Below are 20,140 nucleotides of genomic sequence, written 5' to 3'. Positions count from 1 at the left end.
AGAAGGTGGAAAGGGGATCTAATTGCGGTCTTCCCATGTCTAATAAGAGGCCATAGAGAATGTGATGGTTGGAGGTGCACAGTGAGAGGGCAAGAGGCAACAGGCACAAGTTCCAGCATAGGAAATCCAGTTAGATACTTGGAGCACAGTCAAACACTGGCCCGGGGAGATTGGGCATCTCCGTCCTTAGGGATGCTCAGGCCTGAACTGGACAAATGTCCAAACCTTGAAGTTGTCCCTGCACTGAGCAGTTGGCTTCCAAAGTCCCTTCTGCAGTTTGCATCGCTGATGGCAAGTGAGAAGTGATGGGTAAGTGAGGGAGAGGCTAGGGCAGGGATAGCCTTGTACTAAGAGGTGAAGAAGCTGGACTAGAAAGAGGTGGCAGAAGAAAAGTCTTGGCAGTGGCCTTTTGTCTTGGATGGTGTTTCCTATTGGAGGGCAGGGAGATGGTTGTTACACCAAAGGAGGAGGGAGGTGAGGAGAGCCTGAGCAAGAGGGTGCCAGCAAGCAGCTGCTGGATTTGGAAGCTCAAAGGAAGGTTTTGGAGATGGACCTGTGTGTCAGAGCACAGCCAGGTTGGGTACAGCAGTTGAGAGGAGCTGCCAGGAGCTCCAAGGCAACCATTAGATGACAAAATCAAATATGGTTGGACTGTTCTGTCACTTGCTGCTTTCTGGCACCCAGCAACAAGCTTGGGAGATGTTCTATGGTCGCTTCCTGCAGGGTGACTGTGCTGGAGAAAGTGAGACTCAATGTAAGCGTCCCTTTCAGCATCACTTTGTGTTTCAGGATCTGTCATGTCAGCACTGCTTTTCCATCTCCTGATGAGCCAGAGAGACTCAGCATCTCCCGGGCTTAGGTAAAATACAAGGATCTCGTGGAGGGTGTGAGATTTGAGCTCTTCTTCCTGGTCCCTGCCATCTCCAATGCATTTCCATCTTTTCCTTTCCTGAAAGGCTGCTTTCCTGGACCTGCACTGACTTATCAGTCAAGCCTAAGCCAGGTCCCTGATAAAAGCAAGTGCTCTTTTCAGATCTGCATAGTCTAGAGGAAATGATGTTTGGCAAATGGTGCCAATAGAGTCAAATTGGGTTAAGAGCAAGGTGGATCCATCTTCTGAAAGGAGACTTTGAGACAGCCAGAAAGAACTTGCAGACTAAGACTATGGTATTATGGAGAAGGCATTATTTATATCAATATATAAACTTGATATATATTTACATATCAAGTGAGTAAACCCACTTGATCAGGCTTCTTTGCAAATGCTGCTGTTCCTGGTCCATGCAGGTGTGTGTCTGCCATACCCACCAGGCGGAAGGTAGATCCCAGTGCGGTTCTCCAGTGTTTGAAGAGTCATCACCTCTTCTCAAAGGCTGAAGTCTGTGTTGTCAACAATCTGCCACATTTACAGAGCAGGGCTGGGGTACGTTTAACAGTTATTAACTGGTTTATTGAACAGGTTTAACAATTACTGGTGCTTTGAGGTCAGATCTACCCTCCTGTGCCTGAAGTTTTTCCCTTTGGGGTGTTATTTGGTACTATTCCTACAATCATGGGATGGTTTGGGTTGGAAAGGACCTTGAAGCTCCTCCAGCTCCAACCCCTGCCACAGGCAGAGACACCTTCCACTAGAGCAGGTTGCTCCAAGCCCCGGTGTCCAACCTGGCCTTGAACACTGCCAGGGATGGGGCAGCCACAGCTTCTCTGGGCACCCTGTGCCAGCGCCTCAGCACCCTCACAGGGAAGAGCTTCTGCCTCAGAGCTCATCTCAATCTCCCCTCTGGCAGGTTAAAGCCATTCCCCTTGTCCTGTCCCTCTAGGCCCTTGTCCAAAGCCCCTCTCCAGGTTTCCTGGAGCCCCTTTAGGCACTGGAGCTGCTCTAAGGTGTCCCCTTCAGGAGCCTTCTCTTCTCCAGGCTGCCCCAGCCCAGCTCTCTCAGCCTGGCTCCAGAGCAGAGCTGCTCCAGCCCTCCAGTTTATGCATTTATCATGGCAGAAGTGTGTTTCCAGTGTTGAAGCAGCATTTCCCTGCTCCTAAAGCCTCCTAAAGGCTTTTTGCTCATTCTCTTTCTGTTGCCTCCCCCAGCCTGAGAGCACATGGGCCATCATTGCAGTCATGGTGCTTTTCTCCGACGGTGTCAGCGACATCCAGAAGCTGATAAGATGTCTGCAGAGACCCTGCTCTACCGTCTCTGTTGTGGATGTGACCGAGACACTTTACTGCATGGCAACGCTGCTGTGTGCAATGAGAAACAAGAACATCGTGATCACGAACAGGTAAAGGAGCGGGGAGATGTTCCCTGTCTGCCTGCCTCTTTCTAGCTATAGTGATATGGAATATATACAGTGAATATATGCTCATGAGCAGTTATGTTCCTCTTAGTTAGGGCTCCCTGGTTCCGCAGTGTGTGCAGTTTGTTGGGAACAGTGTGCACATCTCTAGTTTGTTGTAGGAACATTCAGGATCATTGCCTTTAGATTTGCTTTAATTCCTGGACTGTTCCATAATCCACTTGTTTTTCAGGAGATAAAGCTCAAGGAACAGGATTTTTTTCAGGAAGAAGAGCAGGTTTTAAGGCAATTGCAGAAACTTCCTGGTTAGAAATAGATACACATCACAATTTAATGTGGGTATTACCTTCCTGAGACTAATTACTTACTTTACTCCTCTTACATGATACTCCATGGGCTCCCTCTGTGTGTAGGTAGCAATCCATCCTCTTGCCTTTTGTTCACAGCAGTGCCTGGTAATGCAGGGAAGAGCCCACAGAATTGCAGTGAGGATGAGGTAAGGATTAAGGACACTTGTAATTATTTCTTAAGAGAAGACTTGAGAGGAACTGCACTGAAAATGAATCTATAGCCAGAAAGAAGAATGTTCTGTAAGCTGCTCTCTGTGTGGTATAGACCAGCCTGTGTTAGGTACTTCATCCTCTGCTTGCTCAGGCATGGGCCATGCACTCAGGCTACCAACCAGGGAAACCAGGATGCTTCTTTGGCCTGTTAGTGATTGCTAATTGCTGGCTAAGGTCATAACTTGAGTAAACACCTTCAGAGGATGTGGCAGACAGAGGGTGTCACTTGCTAGCAATGAGAGTTCATGGTCAAAGTCACCCATGTCCCATCTCCACCTCTTTAAACAACCGAGAAGAGAAGAAGTAGGAATGACCACATCTCATCTGCCATGTGGTTCTGGGCAACCTGATCTAGATGAAGATGTCCCTGCTCATTGCAGAGAGTTGGACTAGATGAGCTTTGAAGGTCCCTTTCAACCCTCTGTGATTGTCTCTTAAAACCCCATAGGGTTTGTGATTTGGTGTGTAAAGAGGAAAACATGTCCTTGAGGAGCTGTCTCATACCTATTTGCAGCTCCTTGAGCAACTAGTGAGTCTGAGAGTGCAGGTCACCTAATGTGAGCCATAAGGTTTGTCCTGGAGTGTGGCACAGGGTGGCAGCTCTTAGGTCACAGGACCAAAGCTGCACTAAAAGAGGTAGAACCACAGTGGTGTCAACCCCGATGTACGATGGAGGTTCATTTTAAACCAGCTGTTGCCAGCATAAGTAAACCCACAGAGTCTCTGAGCTCCGTTCTTTGCAGTGACAAAGCACCATGGAGGATTGTCAGAAGATCTTCATAAGACAGTTGATGAAACTGGTTCACTTCAGAAGCCTAAAATAGCCTCTCAGACTCCCCCAGACTGTTGCTCATAGTGGTTTAGGAGAGCAAAAGGATCCTGTGGACTGATGCCAGGTCACGTTTGCATGGCAGACCCTGAAACACAAACCTAGCAGGAGGGATGGAGAGGCCATGAACAGAGCAGTCACTTTTCAAGGTAGAACTAATTGTACTCTATTCATACTGTCTCCTGCAACTCCCTGAGTGCCTGGGGCTTTGTGCCCCGTTCCGTTGGAGTTGTTTGAGATATTGGTGGTCTTTTAGGTAGCTGCAGACATTTCATTTGTTATTGATGAGTTCTCAATGAAAGTTCATCTTTTGTCCCTTCTGCCAGGATCCATTACAACATTTTCTACTGCTTGTACCTGATGGAAAATGCTTCTGTGACGATGCAGACAGTAGAAGAGGATGCAGTGGCTTCGTGCTGCAGACAAGACTTACGGTCTGGGTAATGCTGTTGTAGGTGATAAGTAAGCAGTGTCCTGGTGGAGGGATGAACTTTGGAGGGGGAGCAAATGTTTCCTTGCAGGGACTGGTTGAAAAGTCTCATAAGGATTAGTACAAACCCTTATTCTGCTCTTTGCCATCTTCTCCCTGAGTTCTCAGAGGAAAAACAGGCCTTAAATCTGTACAAATTGAATTACCAAGCACTGACTAAATTTAGCAGTCGTTATTCACTGATGGATGTATACATTGGTGGAGCACAGTTCTGTGTGCTCCAGTGTGATGGCCATGAGCCCAAAATCCCTTCCCAAATCACCACTCTCCCTATGGATAAGGAGCTCTGGAAGGAGGGGAGAGATCCTGCTTTAATTTTAGCAGTGGTTTCCTCTAGAAACACAAGCTGCAGTCAGTCAAGGTCCTGGCTTGCTGCTGGCATTGCTGTGGCTCTTCATTTATGAGCACTGCTTTCTGTGCATGGGAGGGAATGCAATACCAGGCACAGGACATTGATTTGGCTCCTGTTTTCTGGATCCTGCTGGATAACTGGTACATATTAACTGTTTTATATATATATAGCTGTTAGAAATTAGGATTGGTTGGTAACTTGCTGGCTAGAAAGGAAGGACAGTGAGGAGTGAAATGCTTTCCTGGCCTGTGGAGATCCAGGCTTGGTTCCCCTTCTGTAGAGTTGAGTCATTTAGTTTCCTTGTCCTTACCTACAGAAGGGGACTGGTAGTGCTTTCATCTGTCACAGAGGTCTAGCAAAGATAAATCCAGTAAAATCACTGATGATCCAAGGTAGAACAGTGATAGAGGTTAGAATAAAATGAAGAAATCAAAGGCAGACACATTCTGGGGTTCAGTGCCGTTGTTTTCCCAGCCCTTTCATTCCACCTCTCCATTTGAAGGCTTTTTCTAAGCAGAATCTGCTTGTTCAGTAAAAGATGTGTCCTGGGGGCAGTCACGTAACTGCCAGAGGGAGATGCTAAGGATGCTTAAACAAGGCTTTCCATCCTTACATATGCTGTTGGAGAGGACCCTGCACAAAGAGGTGGTTCACACTGTTGGCTGATTACGGGGTTTAGACCTTTATGAAGACAACAATTGCACTGAGTGCCTTTCTTCATGTTAATCAGAGCTTTCAGCTCCCCTGAGAGGCAGGAGGATGTGTCTGTCCTATATGCTGAGAAATCAGAGAGCAACAAAACACCCCAAACCTAAGTCACTGTTATCAGTAAGCCTAAGGATCTATGGTGCCAAATTCATTTTTAAACCATGGCTTAGGCCCCTTGAGAAGATCTTTTCCTATATAACATTCCCCAGGGTTTACTTCTGCTATCTCCAGTCTTTTCTCATTCCTTGTCCTTCTCCTTTGCACAATAACCAAGTAGCTCTAGTGCCACCTTCCTGCTTGTGGGATGGGATCAATCGTTCCGTTGGTTTCCTTCTACTCTTAGTTGATTTGGTTGGTTTATGTGGCAAGATTTATGTTCTTCATTCCTTTCACTCTGTGTTTCCTTCTGGTTTTAATAGCCGGCCTGAAGTAAAGCTGACCCATGAACAGCAAAGGATTCTGAATCACAAAATTGAGTGTGGTCAAGTAGTGAAGATTATGGCATTTGCAGGTAAGATCCAAAACTTACATTGTAAGAATGAATGTGTAACCTCTAATCCTGCTCCTTTCCCCCCCTGCTTCTGCTATCCAAGGAATTGTGTGGATACCAGGGGGATTAACCTTTTAACCAACAGAAAAACCATCAGAGCAAGCTTTTGCAGAGAAATAGGGGTGGGAAGCATGGTGGTTGCTGCCATTCAAGCTGGGTAAGTGTCATATTCAGACATGATACTGAAACCAAGAGTCAATGGCTGCCCAGAGCAGCTTGTCAGGGAACCCAGGAGGGGAAAAGCAGCTCCATGTGTTGCTGAGCCTGTTTTGCACTGTTATTGTCCACAGGCCTCTAGACAGTCACTCTTACTTGTTTAGGTTTAGCATCCCTTTGGAAGCAACAGAAGCCAAGAAATCTGCACTTGAGCTCTGTTTTGAAAAGGGGAATTGGATAAAATCAAGAAAATCTATTTAAAAAGAGAAGGAAAAGTAAATCATCTCCTTCCACCTCCAGAGAGTTTCCTTTAAAGACACCACCCTGGGGGCTCAGAGCTAGTGCATGCTCTCTGCCAGAACAGGCCTGCAAAAGGCCATGTACAGCAAAGCACCATGGTACAGAAGCCACTATGGTGGTTTCTTATGTCTGTACAAAGTCACCGTGTCCACATTACAGAGAAGGGGACATACATGAACACTGAGGTTACGTGTAACCACAACAAGGCAGAAAAAGAGCTGACAAAGCATAAAAGAGTGTAATTATTCTTCAAACATGTGGATGAGGATGCTTACCAAAGCCTCTCTTAGCTAACTGCAGTGTAAAGGATGCCGCAGAGGGAATGGCGCAGTGGCAGAGCAGCTCAATGTGTTTCTGCATCCATGTTCCTCATAGAGGGTCCTGGAAAGGAGCAGCCTCAGGATCCATCTATAGGGGTCCATCAAAGGGTCAGTCTCACATTCACATGGGAAAGGTTATGGATGAAATATGCCTTGGTATATCTGGACTCCATCACCCAGGAGATGTAAAGGAACTTGAGGGTGAAGTGGTCAAACCAGTAGCTGAGTGTGACTTCTTGCTGGAAGCTGTTGTGGCAGTGGAGTTACAGAGAGACATGGGAGCAATGCACCAGTGAGCCCAGTATCTGTACCAGGCACATCGGGTTTGTGTGGCAAGGGGGAGCTACAGGGTTGGCTTCTGTGAGAAGCTGCTGGAAGCTTCCTCTGTATCCGATAGAACCACTGGCCAAGGCTGAACCCATCAGTGATGGTGGTAGCACCTCTGGGATAATGTATTTAAGAAGGGAGGGGGAAAACCTGCAGCCAGAGAGGAGTGAGTATGTGAGAGAAACAACTCTGCAGACACCAAGGTCAATGAAAAGGGGAGGAGATGCTCCGGGTGCCAGAGCACGGTCATTCAAAAGAGCAATTTTAACATTCCATTTACGAAGCTGTCTTTCAGGAGAACCGGGACCTTCAGGTGTGTTCAGACTTCTGCAATACTGGGTGGAAAAAAGGGGTTTTTTTTTTATTAAAAGCTTTTAGGCTGCAGACTGTGATTTTTCAAAGCTGCTTTTGCTCCATGGCTTCTGCTGGTTTCGGTTGAGTCAGTGAATAAATCCCCGTTAGCTGCAAATAGTCCTGCTGTGCACTTAGGACAGCAGGAGGGAGAAGGTGAAGCTGATGAGAGGCGTGTAGGTTCATTCATTTCTGACTCTGGATCATAGAATAATAGTATTGCAGACTGGTTTGGGTTGAAGGGACCTTAAAGGTGATCCAGTTCCAACCCCCTGCCACGGGCAGCGACACCTTCCACTAGAGCAGGTTGCTCCAAGCCCCTGTGTCCAACCTGGCCTTGAACACTGCCAGGGCTGGGGCAGCCACAGCTTCTCTGGGCACCCTGTGCCAGCGCCTCAGCACCCTCACAGGAAGAACTTCTGGATGCTTTATTGTTTGCTTTCTTCTGCTCTTCAGGTTCAGGGAAGACCTCGACCTTGGTCAAGTATGCGGAGAAGTTTGCGGATCTGCGGTTCCTTTACGTGGCATTTAACAAAGCAGTTGCAGAGAGGGGGAAACGTGTCTTCCCCAGGAACGTTACGTGCAGGACTTTCCACTCGTTGGCATATGGAAGTGTTGGCAAACAGTGAGTGGGGGCTTTAGATTCCTTCATTGAAGACTGGTGGAGCAGGGAAAAGACATGGCAGGAAAGGGAAGTCTGGTTTTGAAGTAACCCTCCAGGATTTGAGGAAGCAAAAGTAATGGGGGAAATTGTTTATTTGTCCTGCTTCAAGCCAGACTGTGATTTGTGGTTTCTGAATGCTTTCAGTGATTTTTAGCATCCATTTGAGCCTTGGGAAACAATAATTGCCCTGCTCTGGCGTAGAGAGTGCTGACACAAGCCCCATCACTGGCTTGGGAGCTGTTCATCCTGTGCTTATAGCCAAGGACCACTTCACAGGGAGATAGAAAGCCACTGTGAATGGCTTTTCCTCATTTCCCATTTACATTTCAGTGGTACAATCATGCTAAATGCTGCTTTTCTTTAGAGGAGGGGTTTTTTTTTTAACCTGAGTTATTCTAATGATGCAGTTTCTGGCACATCTAAACTGCAGATAAGAGGGAAAATGAGCCACATCCTGGAAAGAGGGAATCCTCTTACCTGGCTCTGGCAACACTCTAATTGCAAAGGTGAATGCTGGGAATGTCTCACTAGCTTGACTTTTCATCTATAAAATGAACACGGTGCTTCCACCATGAAATATGTGCAGATTTAAAAGCTATTCCATTACCAGGTTGAAGTGGGTGTATAAAACAGAGCTCTCTCTGCAAGTGTTAGTGTGCAACAGGACTAAAACTGAGCTTGCTTTTCCACTAGGCTTTTCCTGTGTGTTTCAACATGTCTCTCTTGTTTTTTGTCATCTGTGGCCCAGCTATAAGGAAAAAGGCAAGCTGAACTTCTCCAAGATGTCAGCTTACTCCATCAGTTTCCTTCTCCAGAACCACAAGGGCCAATCTCTGTATGTAAGAGGGAAAACGGTCTCCCAAACCCTGGAAAGCTTTTTTGCCTCTTCAGATGAAGAGATCTGTGAAGAACACGTTCCTCATTGGTTCAGAAATACTCATGGCCAGACACAACCTGTCAGTCCAGCAGAAAAGGAAGTGAGTATCTAGATGAAGCAAGACCGCAAGGGTTAGAAGAGCCTCATCTCTCTCTTCTCTCATCCATCTCTCTCCTATTTCATGGGTGTTTGTGCTTCAGCTCTAAGAACTGACTGTCAAAACATGGTTATTCCCTTTAGTGACAAATCCAAAGGAACTAGGGCCTGTTTGTTGTCCCTGTTTGCACAGCTGGCTTCTAGAGAGATTATCATCACTGGCTCTGCTCAGTGCAGATGTGTCTTCCCTGCAAGGAGAAGGGGAGAAGAGGTTGCATAGGTTTATATCAGTACCTGAATGATGTGCTATTACATATAAAGACAATAAGCGTTTTTGTAGTCATTTTGATACCCAGAGCCAACCCCAAAAGCTCTCGTTTAGAGGATAGACATCATAGCAACAACCAGCATTGACATTGCAAACATGGGCTGGAGTTGTGGAGAAAATCAGCCTTTCCACTCTGCATTGATCATATCCGATCACATCCAGTCCAGGCAGCAGAAACTCAGTTTGTAGTTGTTATTTCTGGTAAGAAATGAGTTGACAGCCTCAAAACATTCAATACCTTGAAGCACTTTGCAAGCTGTCCAGAGAAGCCAAAATAAACACCAAGTGTGTGTTAATGTGCAGAATGAGGGGGGATTGTATGACACTAACAGCTGAGGCAAAGAAATGTTCTTTTCCTGCATTTGGAAAAGACTATGTTGAGGAGAAGTTAACTGGTGGTGACACAGAAGTAGGAGGAGAAAGGCTGCAGAGAAGCCTTTCAAGATCTGCTGTGCCTGGGCTCTCTTTCTGCTCAAAGAAATCTACCCAGACCCTTCTGTTTGCTCTTTCTAGATCAATGTCAAAGAGGCCAAAGAGATATGGCACAACATGAAGAAGCTGGATGGAGATGCAGAGAAGAAATACAAGATGACATGTGATGGTAAGAGAGCACAGATGTCAAATGCCTTCAGGTAAAGAGCTGTTGTAGACAACAAAATGGATTCACACTTATTGCTGGCTGTGCACCAGCGATGAGCATCAGAAAGTCCTGTTCTGCTGCCACTGGCTCACCAGAGAGCTCAAAACAGGCCCAAAGGGTGGAAGATGTTCATTTTGCCTCAGAAAATTGATGGGACTATTTAGATGTGGAGCAAAATCATAAAAATAATGGGTGAGACAGTGGGGAACAAGTGTTAACAGCGAGTGTTTGCTCCTTGCTGCTGCCGGCACATCTTTTCCTCTTGCTGCTTAGCACATGTGCAGATAGTGCCAGAGGTAGCTTGTGCTGGGGAAAACCTTCTTCCTTGCCATCTCCTTTGTGCATTAAGATGTCAGCAGCAGAGCTGCCTTCCTCTAGTGCGGTCAGCTTGTTTTATCTGGGTGTTGGTTTTCATCCTTCAGCCAGCCAAGGCAGACAGAGCAACATCTGGGAGCAACAGGGATTCCTGCAACCCCTCCAAATGTCATGCAGAGTCCAAGGCAGAAGTAGAGCCAGAAACGTTTATTTCCTTAAGAAAAAGGGGACTTTTGTCTTAAAGATCATGGTGTTTTATGATGGGAAAACTACCCACTCACTGACTTGTCTGGTTCTTTCTCTCAGGGTATTTGAAGCTCTGGCAGCTCAGCAAGCCTCAGCTCTCAGGGTATGATGCCATTTTTGTGGATGAAGCACAGGACTGCACTCCAGGTGAGTGGAGACAGGGGATAGAGCTGCAGCCCTCCTAAGCACTAAGAGGGGATGTTCCCGTGCTCAGGGGCGTGTGAGAAGGAGCACAATTAAAAGGAAATCTGCTCTAACATTATAACTGACCCTTTGCTTGATCCCAGATCCGTGTCAATTCAGTAAGGCAGCTTGTAAGCAGGCTGGAAGAGCACATGTGCATCAGCTTGAAGGTTGTTTTCACTTGCTGTGAGCATCCAGACATGCCACCCAGACCCTTTTGCTAATGCTTTGCTGCTAGCAGAGAAAAACACCACCAGTGTAGCCACTAACATGGTTTATTACAAGAGTGAAGAGACACTGAATGGTTCAGCTGCCAGAACAACAGAGCTGCTCCATAGAACTGTAGAATGGTTTGTGTTGAAGGGACCTTAAAGCTCCTCCAGCTCCAACCCCTGCCCCAGGCAGGGACACCTTCCACTAGAGCAGGTTGCTCCAAGCCCCTGTGTCCAACCTGGCCTTGAACACTGCCAGGGATGGGGCAGCCACAGCTTCTCTGGGAAAAGTCTGTGCCAGCGCCTCAGCACCCTCACAGGGAAGAGCTTCTGCCTCAGAGCTCATCTCAATCTCCCCTCTGGCAGGTTAAAGCCATTCCCCTTGTCCTGTCCCTCCAGGCCCTTGTCCAAAGCCTCTCTCCAGGTTTCCTGGAGCCCCTTTAGGCACTGGAGCTGCTCTAAGGTCTCCCCTCCAGGAGCCTTCTCTTCTCCAGGCTGCCCCAGCCCAGCTCTCTCAGCCTGTCAATGTCCTTCACTCTGCTTTAGCAGCATGCTTTGAGCCTGGAGAGCTAGAGATGCATAAAAAATGCAAGTCTTGCCCATGCCTTCTACCACCCTGGGGATTCCTAAATCCTGGCAGAAACCCGCTTTCTGGACCAGGGATACAGGGAGTAGCTCTCTGTTGCAAAGCAAATTGAATTGGTTCTGAAGGGATCTGAGCGCACCAAACCGTGTGCTGAGGAGCAAAAGGGGGACAAAAGAAAGCCCCTGCTATTAAATCAGCTCAAAAGCTCCATCAGATCTCCCACCCATACTGTCTGGGGACCTGTTCTTCTGTTTGGCTGTGCTTTTGCAGCTGCAGTACCAGAGGTTGCTCTGCCAGCATCATGTGAGCGTTGGGCAGGCTTTGTTCAAGCCCCTGGAGGGCTTTGATGTGTGTGTTGGGTCACTGTGCACACGTGCAGCGTGTCCAGGTCACTGGGGATGGGTGGTGGATTTGTGCTGGGCTCATGAGTGTGGGGTTAAGATGCTGTGCAGCTCCAGCCCAGGGAAGAATGCCAACAGCCTGGAATAGTGGGAGGATGTTTGACAGCTCCCTGTCAGCTGCTTGCATCCCTTTGCTTCTCCCCAGCCTGGGGTCTCCTGCAGCTGTGTTGTCCCCTTCTTAAATGCTGTGAGTCACCAGGCAAGAGATATTAGAATCATAGAACCAGCTGGGTTGGAAAAGACCTTTAAGCTCATCCAGTCAAACCGTTCCCCAGCACTGCCCAGGCCACCACTAACCCATGGCACTGAGGCCTCGGCTACACGGGGTGTGAACACTTGCAGGGCCGGTGACTCCAGCCCTGCCCTGGGCAGCCTGTTCCAATGCCTGAGCACCCTCTGGGGAAGGAATTGTTCCTCAGCTCCATCTAAACCTGCCCTGGGGCAGCTTGAGGCCGTTTCCTCTTGTCCCATCCCTTGTTCCTTGGGAGCAGAGACCAGCCCCCTCCTGGCTCCATCCTCCTGTCAGGCAGTTGCAGAGAGCGAGAAGGTCCCCCCTGAGCCTTCTCTTCTCCAGACTAAACCCCCCCAGGTCCCTCAGCCGTTCCTCATCACACTTGTGCTCCAGGCCCTGCACCAGCTCCGGTGCCCTTCTCTGGCCCTGCTCCAGCACCTCAATGTCTCTCTTGCAGTGAGGGGCCCAGAACTGACACAGGATTCGAGGTGCAGCCTCACCAGTGCCCAGCACAGGGGGACAGTCACTGCCCTGGCCCTGCTGCCACACTGGTGCTGAGCCAGGCCAGGATGCTGGTGGCTTCTTGGCTGTCTGGGCACAAGCTGCTCATGTTCAGCTCCATCAATCAGCACCCCCAGGTCCTTTTCCATGAGCACTTTCCAGCCGCTCTTCCCCAAGCCTGGAGCGTTGCAGGGGGTTGTTGTGATCCAAGTGCAGGACCCGGCACTTTGCCTGGTTTATCTTACCTCCTGTACAGACAAGAGCTGTTGTATGGTTCGCTCCTGCTTTATAAGCAGACTTATGCTTATAAACCCCTTAATGTTCCAATGTTTTCCTGCAGCCATCGTGGATATTGTGCTGTCACAGAGATGTGGCATAATCCTTGTGGGAGACCCTCACCAGCAGATTTATACCTTCCGAGGTGCTGTCAATACCCTCTACTCAGTGCCTCACACCCATGTCTACTACCTCACCCAGGTAAGATGAGCATCTGCTGCTGTCCTTCCCTGGACACAGCCCTAATGCAGTGGAACATGTTCCACATCCTTTTTCAGAAGGCATCTAACAGCCAGAATCCTGGAGTCTGTCACCGTGGGGTGTTTGCTTTGTCTGGGTTGGTGGCATGCTCTGCTGTTCACACCCTGCACTGCAGAGCTCCCCTGTGACTCTTGTGGTGGAGAAATCCTATCGCTAGGAAAGCCGTGTAGCTTGAAAAATGGGTACTGGGCTAAAGACCTTCATGTATGCCTTGTTTCATAGAATCCCAGCCTGGTTTGGGTTGGAAGAGACCTTAAAGCTCCTCCAGCTCCAACCCCTGCCACGGGCAGGGACACCTTCCACTAGAGCAGGTTGCTCCAAGCCCCTGTGTCCAACCTGGCCTTGAACATTGCCAGGGATGGGGCAGCCACAGCTTCTCTGGGAAAAGTCTGTGCCAGCGCCTCAGCACCCTCACAGGGAAGAGCTTCTGCCTCAGAGCTCATCTCAATCTCCCCTCTGGCAGGTTAAAGCCATTCCCCTGTCCCTCCAGGCCCTTGTCCAAAGCCCCTCTCCAGGTTTCCTGGAGCCCCTTTAGGCACTGGAGCTGCTCTAAGGTCTCCCCTTCAGGAGTCTTCTCTTCTCCAGGCTGCCCCAGCCCAGCTCTCTCAGCCTGGCTCCAGAGCAGAGCTGCTCCAGCCCCTGATCATCTTTGTTACCCTCCTTTCAAGGAGATCCCCTCTTTCCTGGGTTAGCTCTCAGCTCAGCTGAGTGGGCAGGGGTATATATCCTTGCTCACATTGCCAGTCAGTTACAACAGTGGGTTCCAGGAGAGACAATGAGTTAAGAGCAAAGGAGGTTAATTTTGCCCTGTATGATGGTCCTATCTCACAGCACAGTTCCTATCTCCTTGGGTGTAAGAATGACCAGGATTTCTAGGAATAGTCAGGAGGGGATTTGAGTGCTCTTTCTAAGAGAAAGTCCAGAAGGTTGGTGGGAATTGCAGAGTTCCATATATAGTGATACTTTTCTTACGTTCTAACACATTCCTCTTCTTTTTCCTGCTGTTCCCTTCATTTTCCCACATAGAGTTTCAGATTTGGGCCTGAAATAGCTTACGTTGGAGCAACCATTCTGGATGTCTGCAAGAGGATCAGGAGTAAGACGCTGGTGGGTGGAAACCAAAAGGGTGAGTCGTGTTGGTGCATCTCTGAGCTCAGCCAGCTCCATTCAGTGATATAGAGCTGCTCCATAATAAAATGCCTTAGGATTCATCCTGATTTCTGATTTACTTTGGATTCAGATACCTCTTCTCTAACTGGGAGTTGCTTCATGCAGGTGATGTGCGAGGCAGCACGGAAGGGATGATAACGTTCTTGTCACGAAGCAATTTCAACGTGTTTGAGGATGCTGTGACACTTACTGGGGAAGACAGACCAGTTAAAATACACGTGATTGGGGTAAGGGGAAATTGCCAATGTGACTTCCAAGTCTCCGAGCCTGTTGGCACTTGGAGCAGTGACACCTACGGGAGGCTTGAAATAGGTTGTGGCTGAGCTGCTTGTGTTTTAAAACTAATATTCTAGGAGAAAGCAGCAATCTGGTGTGGATGAGGAAGAGTTTTGGTGCAGCTCTTCTCAAATCTGTGCAGACAAGGGCCTCTCTTCACCCTCATGGGTCTCTTTTCAGGCCCATGTGTCTCTCTCCATCAGGCTCAGATGAAACAGCAGCAGCTCCAGTTCGCTGGGTGGGACTGGGGAAGGGGAAGAGGGAGAATGAGCATTTTAAGCTCTCACAAGGGACAATACAACAGTTGAAGCTGAAGGTCTCATAGATGCCCTAGAGAGCTGCGCTGTGCACATTGTGTGAGCTTCCAGCCCTGTGATGTTCTGCTCTCTGTCTCAATACACCCAGGAAAACCAGGGCAAGTTGGGGCACCAGCCTTTTTGGTGAGGGAAATAGGGATTTTCAGCAATGATGGATGTTAACCCCTTGAAGGAGCAACAGCTCTGAGGTTTGTGTTGAGTTCACACATGGAACTGAAGGAGAAGGAGTGTGTGGACACCTTCAGAAAGTGAATTGCAGGAAGGTTTTAATAAGCCATCATTGACCTTCACACTCAGACCCATCGATGCCCATGGTTTGATTTGAGATCTTGTTCTACACCCAGAAATGTAGAAGCTCAAGCACCGGGAACAGTTGTCTCAGTGGTGGATGGGTTTGAGCCTGGTCTCTTGGATTTTAGGCTCATATTATAAGTTCTTAATCATTTCCCCACCAGAAAGCTGCATGTTACAAGCAACGAGTATTTGAACTGGCTGCTCAGTACCGAAAACCTGCTTTTGCCTTTTGGAATAAGGCTAAATTCAGACTGAGGCTGCTTTTGATGGAACAAAACAAACTGGATTTGGAAACAAGAGGGGGAAAAAATACTTTCTAAAAGGAAAAAGTGCCAAAGCAAAACCTTTGGTTTCAGTTTATATTGAAACTGAAGCATTTACAGCCCATTGAGCAAGGTCCATCTCCACTGTGATGGACCATCACTTCAGGACAGAGGGTGCAGTTGTGCCTGGAGCTGGCTTTCCCCACCAGTATGGAGTCAACAGGACAACAGTGTTTATGGCACAAGAGACTTCTAAAGCTCATTTTAACTAAGATAAAATGCCCCAATAACGAGCCTTTTTTAATGAGCAAAAGAGAAAACATGATAAAAATGTAGTTTTTCTTTGAAATACCTTTTGAATATAAAGTTCTGCCATAGCTCTGCTGTAATGGCAGTTGGTAGATGTGCTGTTCTCCTCTTGCTGTCCATCTGTCTGTCTGCAGAGTGGGCTGGAACGTTCCCTTTGTGATACAGCTCCAGGAAGCCAGCTCTGCATCATCATCACATTTCCCTTCTCCCCCCTGCCCCGACCTTTTAACACCAATAACCACTGGGCTCTGCTTTCTTACCTTAGAGTTATACACAGCACCTTTACTCCTGTGCATTAAGGTTCCATTATTGGGTTTTTTTAGGGGCTTGACCGTTTTGGCCTGAGCAAAATCTGTGATATTTGGAAGCTCAGTCAGCCTGCGGATGAACGGAGAAAATGTGAGTATGTCCTCACCCTCCTTTGTGTGTGTGTGTGACCCTCCTACAGTGGCTTTAAGCTGAAAGAGGGGAGATTTAGATTAGATATGAGGAAGAAATCTTTCCTGTGAAGCACTGTCAGTTTTCCACAGATAACTTCATGAGGAAATAGAAAATCATGGAATGATTTGGGTTGGAAGGAACCTTAAAGCTCCTCCAGCTCCAAGCCCCTGCCATGGGCAGGGACACCTTCCACTAGAGCAGGTTGCTCCAAGCCCCTGTGTCCAACCTGGCCTTGAACACTGCCAGGGATGGGGCAGCCACAGCTTCTCTGGGCACCCTGTGCCAGCGCCTCAGCACCCTCACAGGGAAGAACTTCTTCCTTAGATCCAACCTGAACTTCCCCTGTTTCAGTTTGAACCCATCACCCCTTGTCCCATCACTCCAGTCCCTGATGAAGGTCCCTCTCCAGCATCCTTGGAGCCCCCTTCAGACACTGGAAGCTGCTCTGAGGTCTCCACGCAGCTTCTCTTCTCCAGGCTCAACAGCCCCAATGTTCTCAGCCTGTCTCCATACGGGAGCTGCTCCAGCCCCTGATCATCCTCGTGGCCTCCTCTGGACTTGCTCCAACAGCTCCATGTCCTCCTCCATGATGTTGGGGACACCAGCACTGCACACAGTGCTGCAAGTGGGGTCTCTTACTCTGAAACTTGATTAGAATGTGAAGATCCCATTAAACATGTCTGTCAGATAAGCTCCTGTCATCTGCTCCTTTTCATTTCAGCCAACCTGGTAATAAATGACTCCTTCATCAAGAAATGGGAAGAGACTCAGGGCTTCATTGGTTTAAAGGAATATGCAAAGCACGTTGATGACAAAGAGCTGCAAGTGAAGATTGACATAGTGGAGAAATACAGAGAGCGCATCCCTGTGCTGGTGCGGCAGATTGAGAGCAGCCACGTGCCACACGAAGCCATGGCAGGTAAAGCCAAGCTGTGTCTTTGACAGAGGAGCAAATCCAGGTCTTGTTTTCAATACAGCATCAGTGCTGAACCCGCCTCATTCTGCAAAGAGGCTCAGTTTGGATTAAGTCAGGCTTTTAGGGAGAAAGTTGAACAGTAGCTTTTGGGGTACATGTGGGGCTGCAGGTGGGGTTCAGTGCAATGAATCTGCCACCAAAGGATGGCTCAGTGTGCCCAAGGATGTTGTTAATGCCCCATCCGTGGCAGTGTTCAAGGCCAGGCTGGACACAGGGGCTTGGAGCAACCTGCTCTAGTGGAAGGTGTCCCTGCCCGTGGCAGGGGTTGGAGCTGGAGGAGCTTTAAGGTTCCTTCCAACCCAAACCAGGCTGGGATTCTATGAGTATTTCCTGTGATGGGAAAGCCCTGGGACTTACCCTGCTCTTTGGGATTCCTGGTGGAGTTGCCCTGCAATTTGCTGGCTGGAATCTGGGGAAGGGACAAGGCAACCAAATAAAACATACATCAAATAAAGAGAATTCCTGTTTGGAAGCAGGAGCTGGGGCTCAGGCTGCTGACAACCAGACATCTTCCTTAGCAGGGAAGTTGTCTTCAGCAGTGTGGGTTCCCAATAGAGGTGCTTTGCTTCCGATTTATGTTTGGGAAGAAGTAAAATGAATGCAGAATGGAACCATTGCATTTGACTTGGTGCTTTGTGGCATTGAAATTCCCTTAGCGCTGCAGTGCCTGATCTTTATTCCTTCTTGTTCCCCACATGTGCTGGTCACAGATTACCTCATAGGGACTGTCCATCAAGCCAAAGGCCTGGAGTTTGACACAGTGCTGCTTGCAGATGACTTTGTGCATGTTCCAGCTCTCCATGGGAATTACCAGATTAGAACTGATGTCATTATTGGTAAGGGAACAGCTCGGTGTGGTCCCCATCCTGATGTGGAAGTGGGAAGCAAGCCCACGCTTCTCAGTGTCATCAAGTGCCACTGTCAAGGGATTATTGATTTTGTAGTTTCCTTCACAGCAAGGTAGGAATATTCCTGTACTCGAGCTTGTAGCCATCTAGCAACAGAGAAAGAGCAACGCCATGCTTGGGAATGGCACTGCTTTCCTTAGGTGCCACAGCTCATGCTTTGGAAGGGCTGGTCTCTTCCCAGCAAGCATGAGGAGCCTGTAGAGGGCATCTAGAGGTGGAGAAGCTCCTCCAGTGCCTGGGAGGTGGGAGAACACGTAGCACCGAGCTGCTTCTCCAGGCATGTAGAGTCCTGCCTTTGCCTGGAGGGAGGAACATGGAGCAAGGCAAGAGCTGTCAGTGGTGTTAGGAACTGCACAGCAAACACAGCAGAGCGCTGGGTTCATGCTCTCCTGCAGAAGCACCCAGTGTCCTTCCAGAAACGCCAGCTGAAGTGTTAAGAGTGAAGGCAGAGCTGTTCATTCTTCTTCTCTAAAGCTATTGATGGTCTCTTTCCTCCAACCTAGGTTTGTACCCTGAGGATGAATGGAACCTGCTCTATGTAGCAGTGACACGCGCAAAGAAGTATTTGCTCATGTCAGAGTCCCTGGAACACCTTTTAGCACTGGCTGGGGTGAGTGAAATCGTTCCACGGTAAGCAGGTTGAAGGAGGTGATCCTGCCCCTCTGCTCTGTGAGACCCCACTTGCAGCACTGTGTGCAGTTCTGGGGTCCCCAACATAAGAAGGACATGGAGCTGTTGGAGCAAGTCCAGAGGAGGCCACGAGGATGAGCAGGGGCTGGAGCAGCTCCCGTATGGAGCCAGGCTGAGAACATTGGGGCTGTTGAGCCTGGAGAAGAGAAGCTGCGTGGAGACCTCAGAGCAGCTTCCAGTGTCTGAAGGGGGCTCCAAGGATGCTGGAGAGGGACTCTTCATCAGGGACTGGAGTGATGGGACAAGAGGTGACGGGTTCAAACTGAAACAGGGGAAGTTCAGGTTGGAGATAAGGCAGCAGCTCTTCCCTGTGAGGGTGCTGAGGCGCTGGCACAGGGTGCCCAGAGAAGCTGTGGCTGCCCCATCCCTGGCAGTGTTCAAGGCCACATTAGAGCCTTGGGCAACATCGTCTGGTGTGAGGCATCCCTGCCCATGGCAGGGGGTTGGAACTGGATGAGCTTTAAGGTCCCTTCCAACTCAAACCTTTCTATGATTCTAAATCCTCAAGGGAAATTTAGAGCCCTGATACCTGCACTTTGTAGCGCCCCGCACAAGAACAAGCCATCACTGCATGCACCCAGAGCCCTGCCTGTGACCTGCAGCAGTGCAGCTGATGTATGAGGGCTCCAGAGCCAGAGCAGGGAGGCAGGCAGGCAGGCAGGGAGGGCAAATTCCCATGCATGCCACTGTCCCATTAGGATTTGGAGCTCTGCAAGTGACGACATCTCGGGCAGGATGCGCTGCTCCCAGTTTAAAGAGTGCCAAGAGCCTCAGTGCCCATAAATTCTGTACATCTCCGATCATTACGTTTGGAGGGGACAGTGTGGTAGAGGAGCATAAAAGAGGATTGTGGCCTGATCCTCAGGTCCATCCTGAGTGTGGGCTATGCCCTGTGCGTGTGCTGGCACACACCAGAGTAGCTGAGGTGATGGTTTTCCCTCAGTTCCTGTGCTCTGCACCATGATTTCAGCAGCAAGACACGAGGTTGCAGTGTTTTTTCTTCCACATCCCATGCATTTGGGTGTTGCCTTCCACAGATCCTGACTTCTTATCCCAGTGCAAGCCTGTCGGTTCCCTTTTCTCTGTGCGCAGTGGTTGCCAGCTCTTACTTCACTTCCTTCCTCACTGCTGCTGTTGGCTTCTGCTTGGATTTTGTTGTCACCAGGGGTTTGGGGCAGGGTTTTGTTGCAAGTCACTTCTAAGGGAGTATAAAACAGGGATGAAAGAATATTCCCAGTATCTCAGCTCTCTCAGTGATGTGTTCCTCTTTCTCTTATTCCTTAGGAGCGTTTCCTTCGGGTGGAGCTGATGAGTGAGGCTGGGAAGGATGGAGCTGCTGTCACTTGTTGTGTGCCACAGTGTGCAGCTCCAGTGCAGTCCAGCTCCGGGCTGGTTGTGAAGAAGCTCCCTTTGACTCACGTATGTCAAACCCTCCTTGGGC

General features: G+C 48.8%; 1 protein-coding gene across 3 annotated transcripts in view; it reads left to right on the top strand.

The window, feature by feature from the left end:
• FBH1 (F-box DNA helicase 1) overlaps positions 1-20,140 on the top strand; it is a 31,454-nt gene that overhangs the window by 9,687 nt on the left and 1,627 nt on the right. For 2 of the 3 annotated variants that reach the window (XM_030479778.1, XM_030479777.1), the window contains exons 6-21: positions 1,288-1,423; positions 2,086-2,276; positions 4,010-4,123; positions 5,653-5,744; positions 7,694-7,862; positions 8,650-8,878; positions 9,716-9,803; positions 10,464-10,550; positions 12,859-12,995; positions 14,082-14,181; positions 14,331-14,452; positions 16,008-16,083; positions 16,847-17,044; positions 17,812-17,937; positions 18,513-18,619; positions 19,984-20,118. In XM_030479778.1, the coding sequence (XP_030335638.1) occupies positions 1,288-1,423; positions 2,086-2,276; positions 4,010-4,123; positions 5,653-5,744; positions 7,694-7,862; positions 8,650-8,878; positions 9,716-9,803; positions 10,464-10,550; positions 12,859-12,995; positions 14,082-14,181; positions 14,331-14,452; positions 16,008-16,083; positions 16,847-17,044; positions 17,812-17,937; positions 18,513-18,619; positions 19,984-20,118 (2,107 nt within the window). The remainder of the gene's footprint in view (positions 1-1,287; positions 1,424-2,085; positions 2,277-4,009; positions 4,124-5,652; positions 5,745-7,693; positions 7,863-8,649; positions 8,879-9,715; positions 9,804-10,463; positions 10,551-12,858; positions 12,996-14,081; positions 14,182-14,330; positions 14,453-16,007; positions 16,084-16,846; positions 17,045-17,811; positions 17,938-18,512; positions 18,620-19,983; positions 20,119-20,140) is intronic. The other variant, XM_030479779.1, reaches the window with a different exon arrangement.

The sequence above is a fragment of the Strigops habroptila genome, chromosome 3 (assembly GCF_004027225.2).
Source record: "Strigops habroptila isolate Jane chromosome 3, bStrHab1.2.pri, whole genome shotgun sequence".
NCBI classification, from domain to species: Eukaryota; Metazoa; Chordata; class Aves; order Psittaciformes; family Psittacidae; genus Strigops; species Strigops habroptila.
Note: the sequence above shows the minus strand (reverse complement) of the source record. Positions and strands in the feature narration are given on the sequence as shown.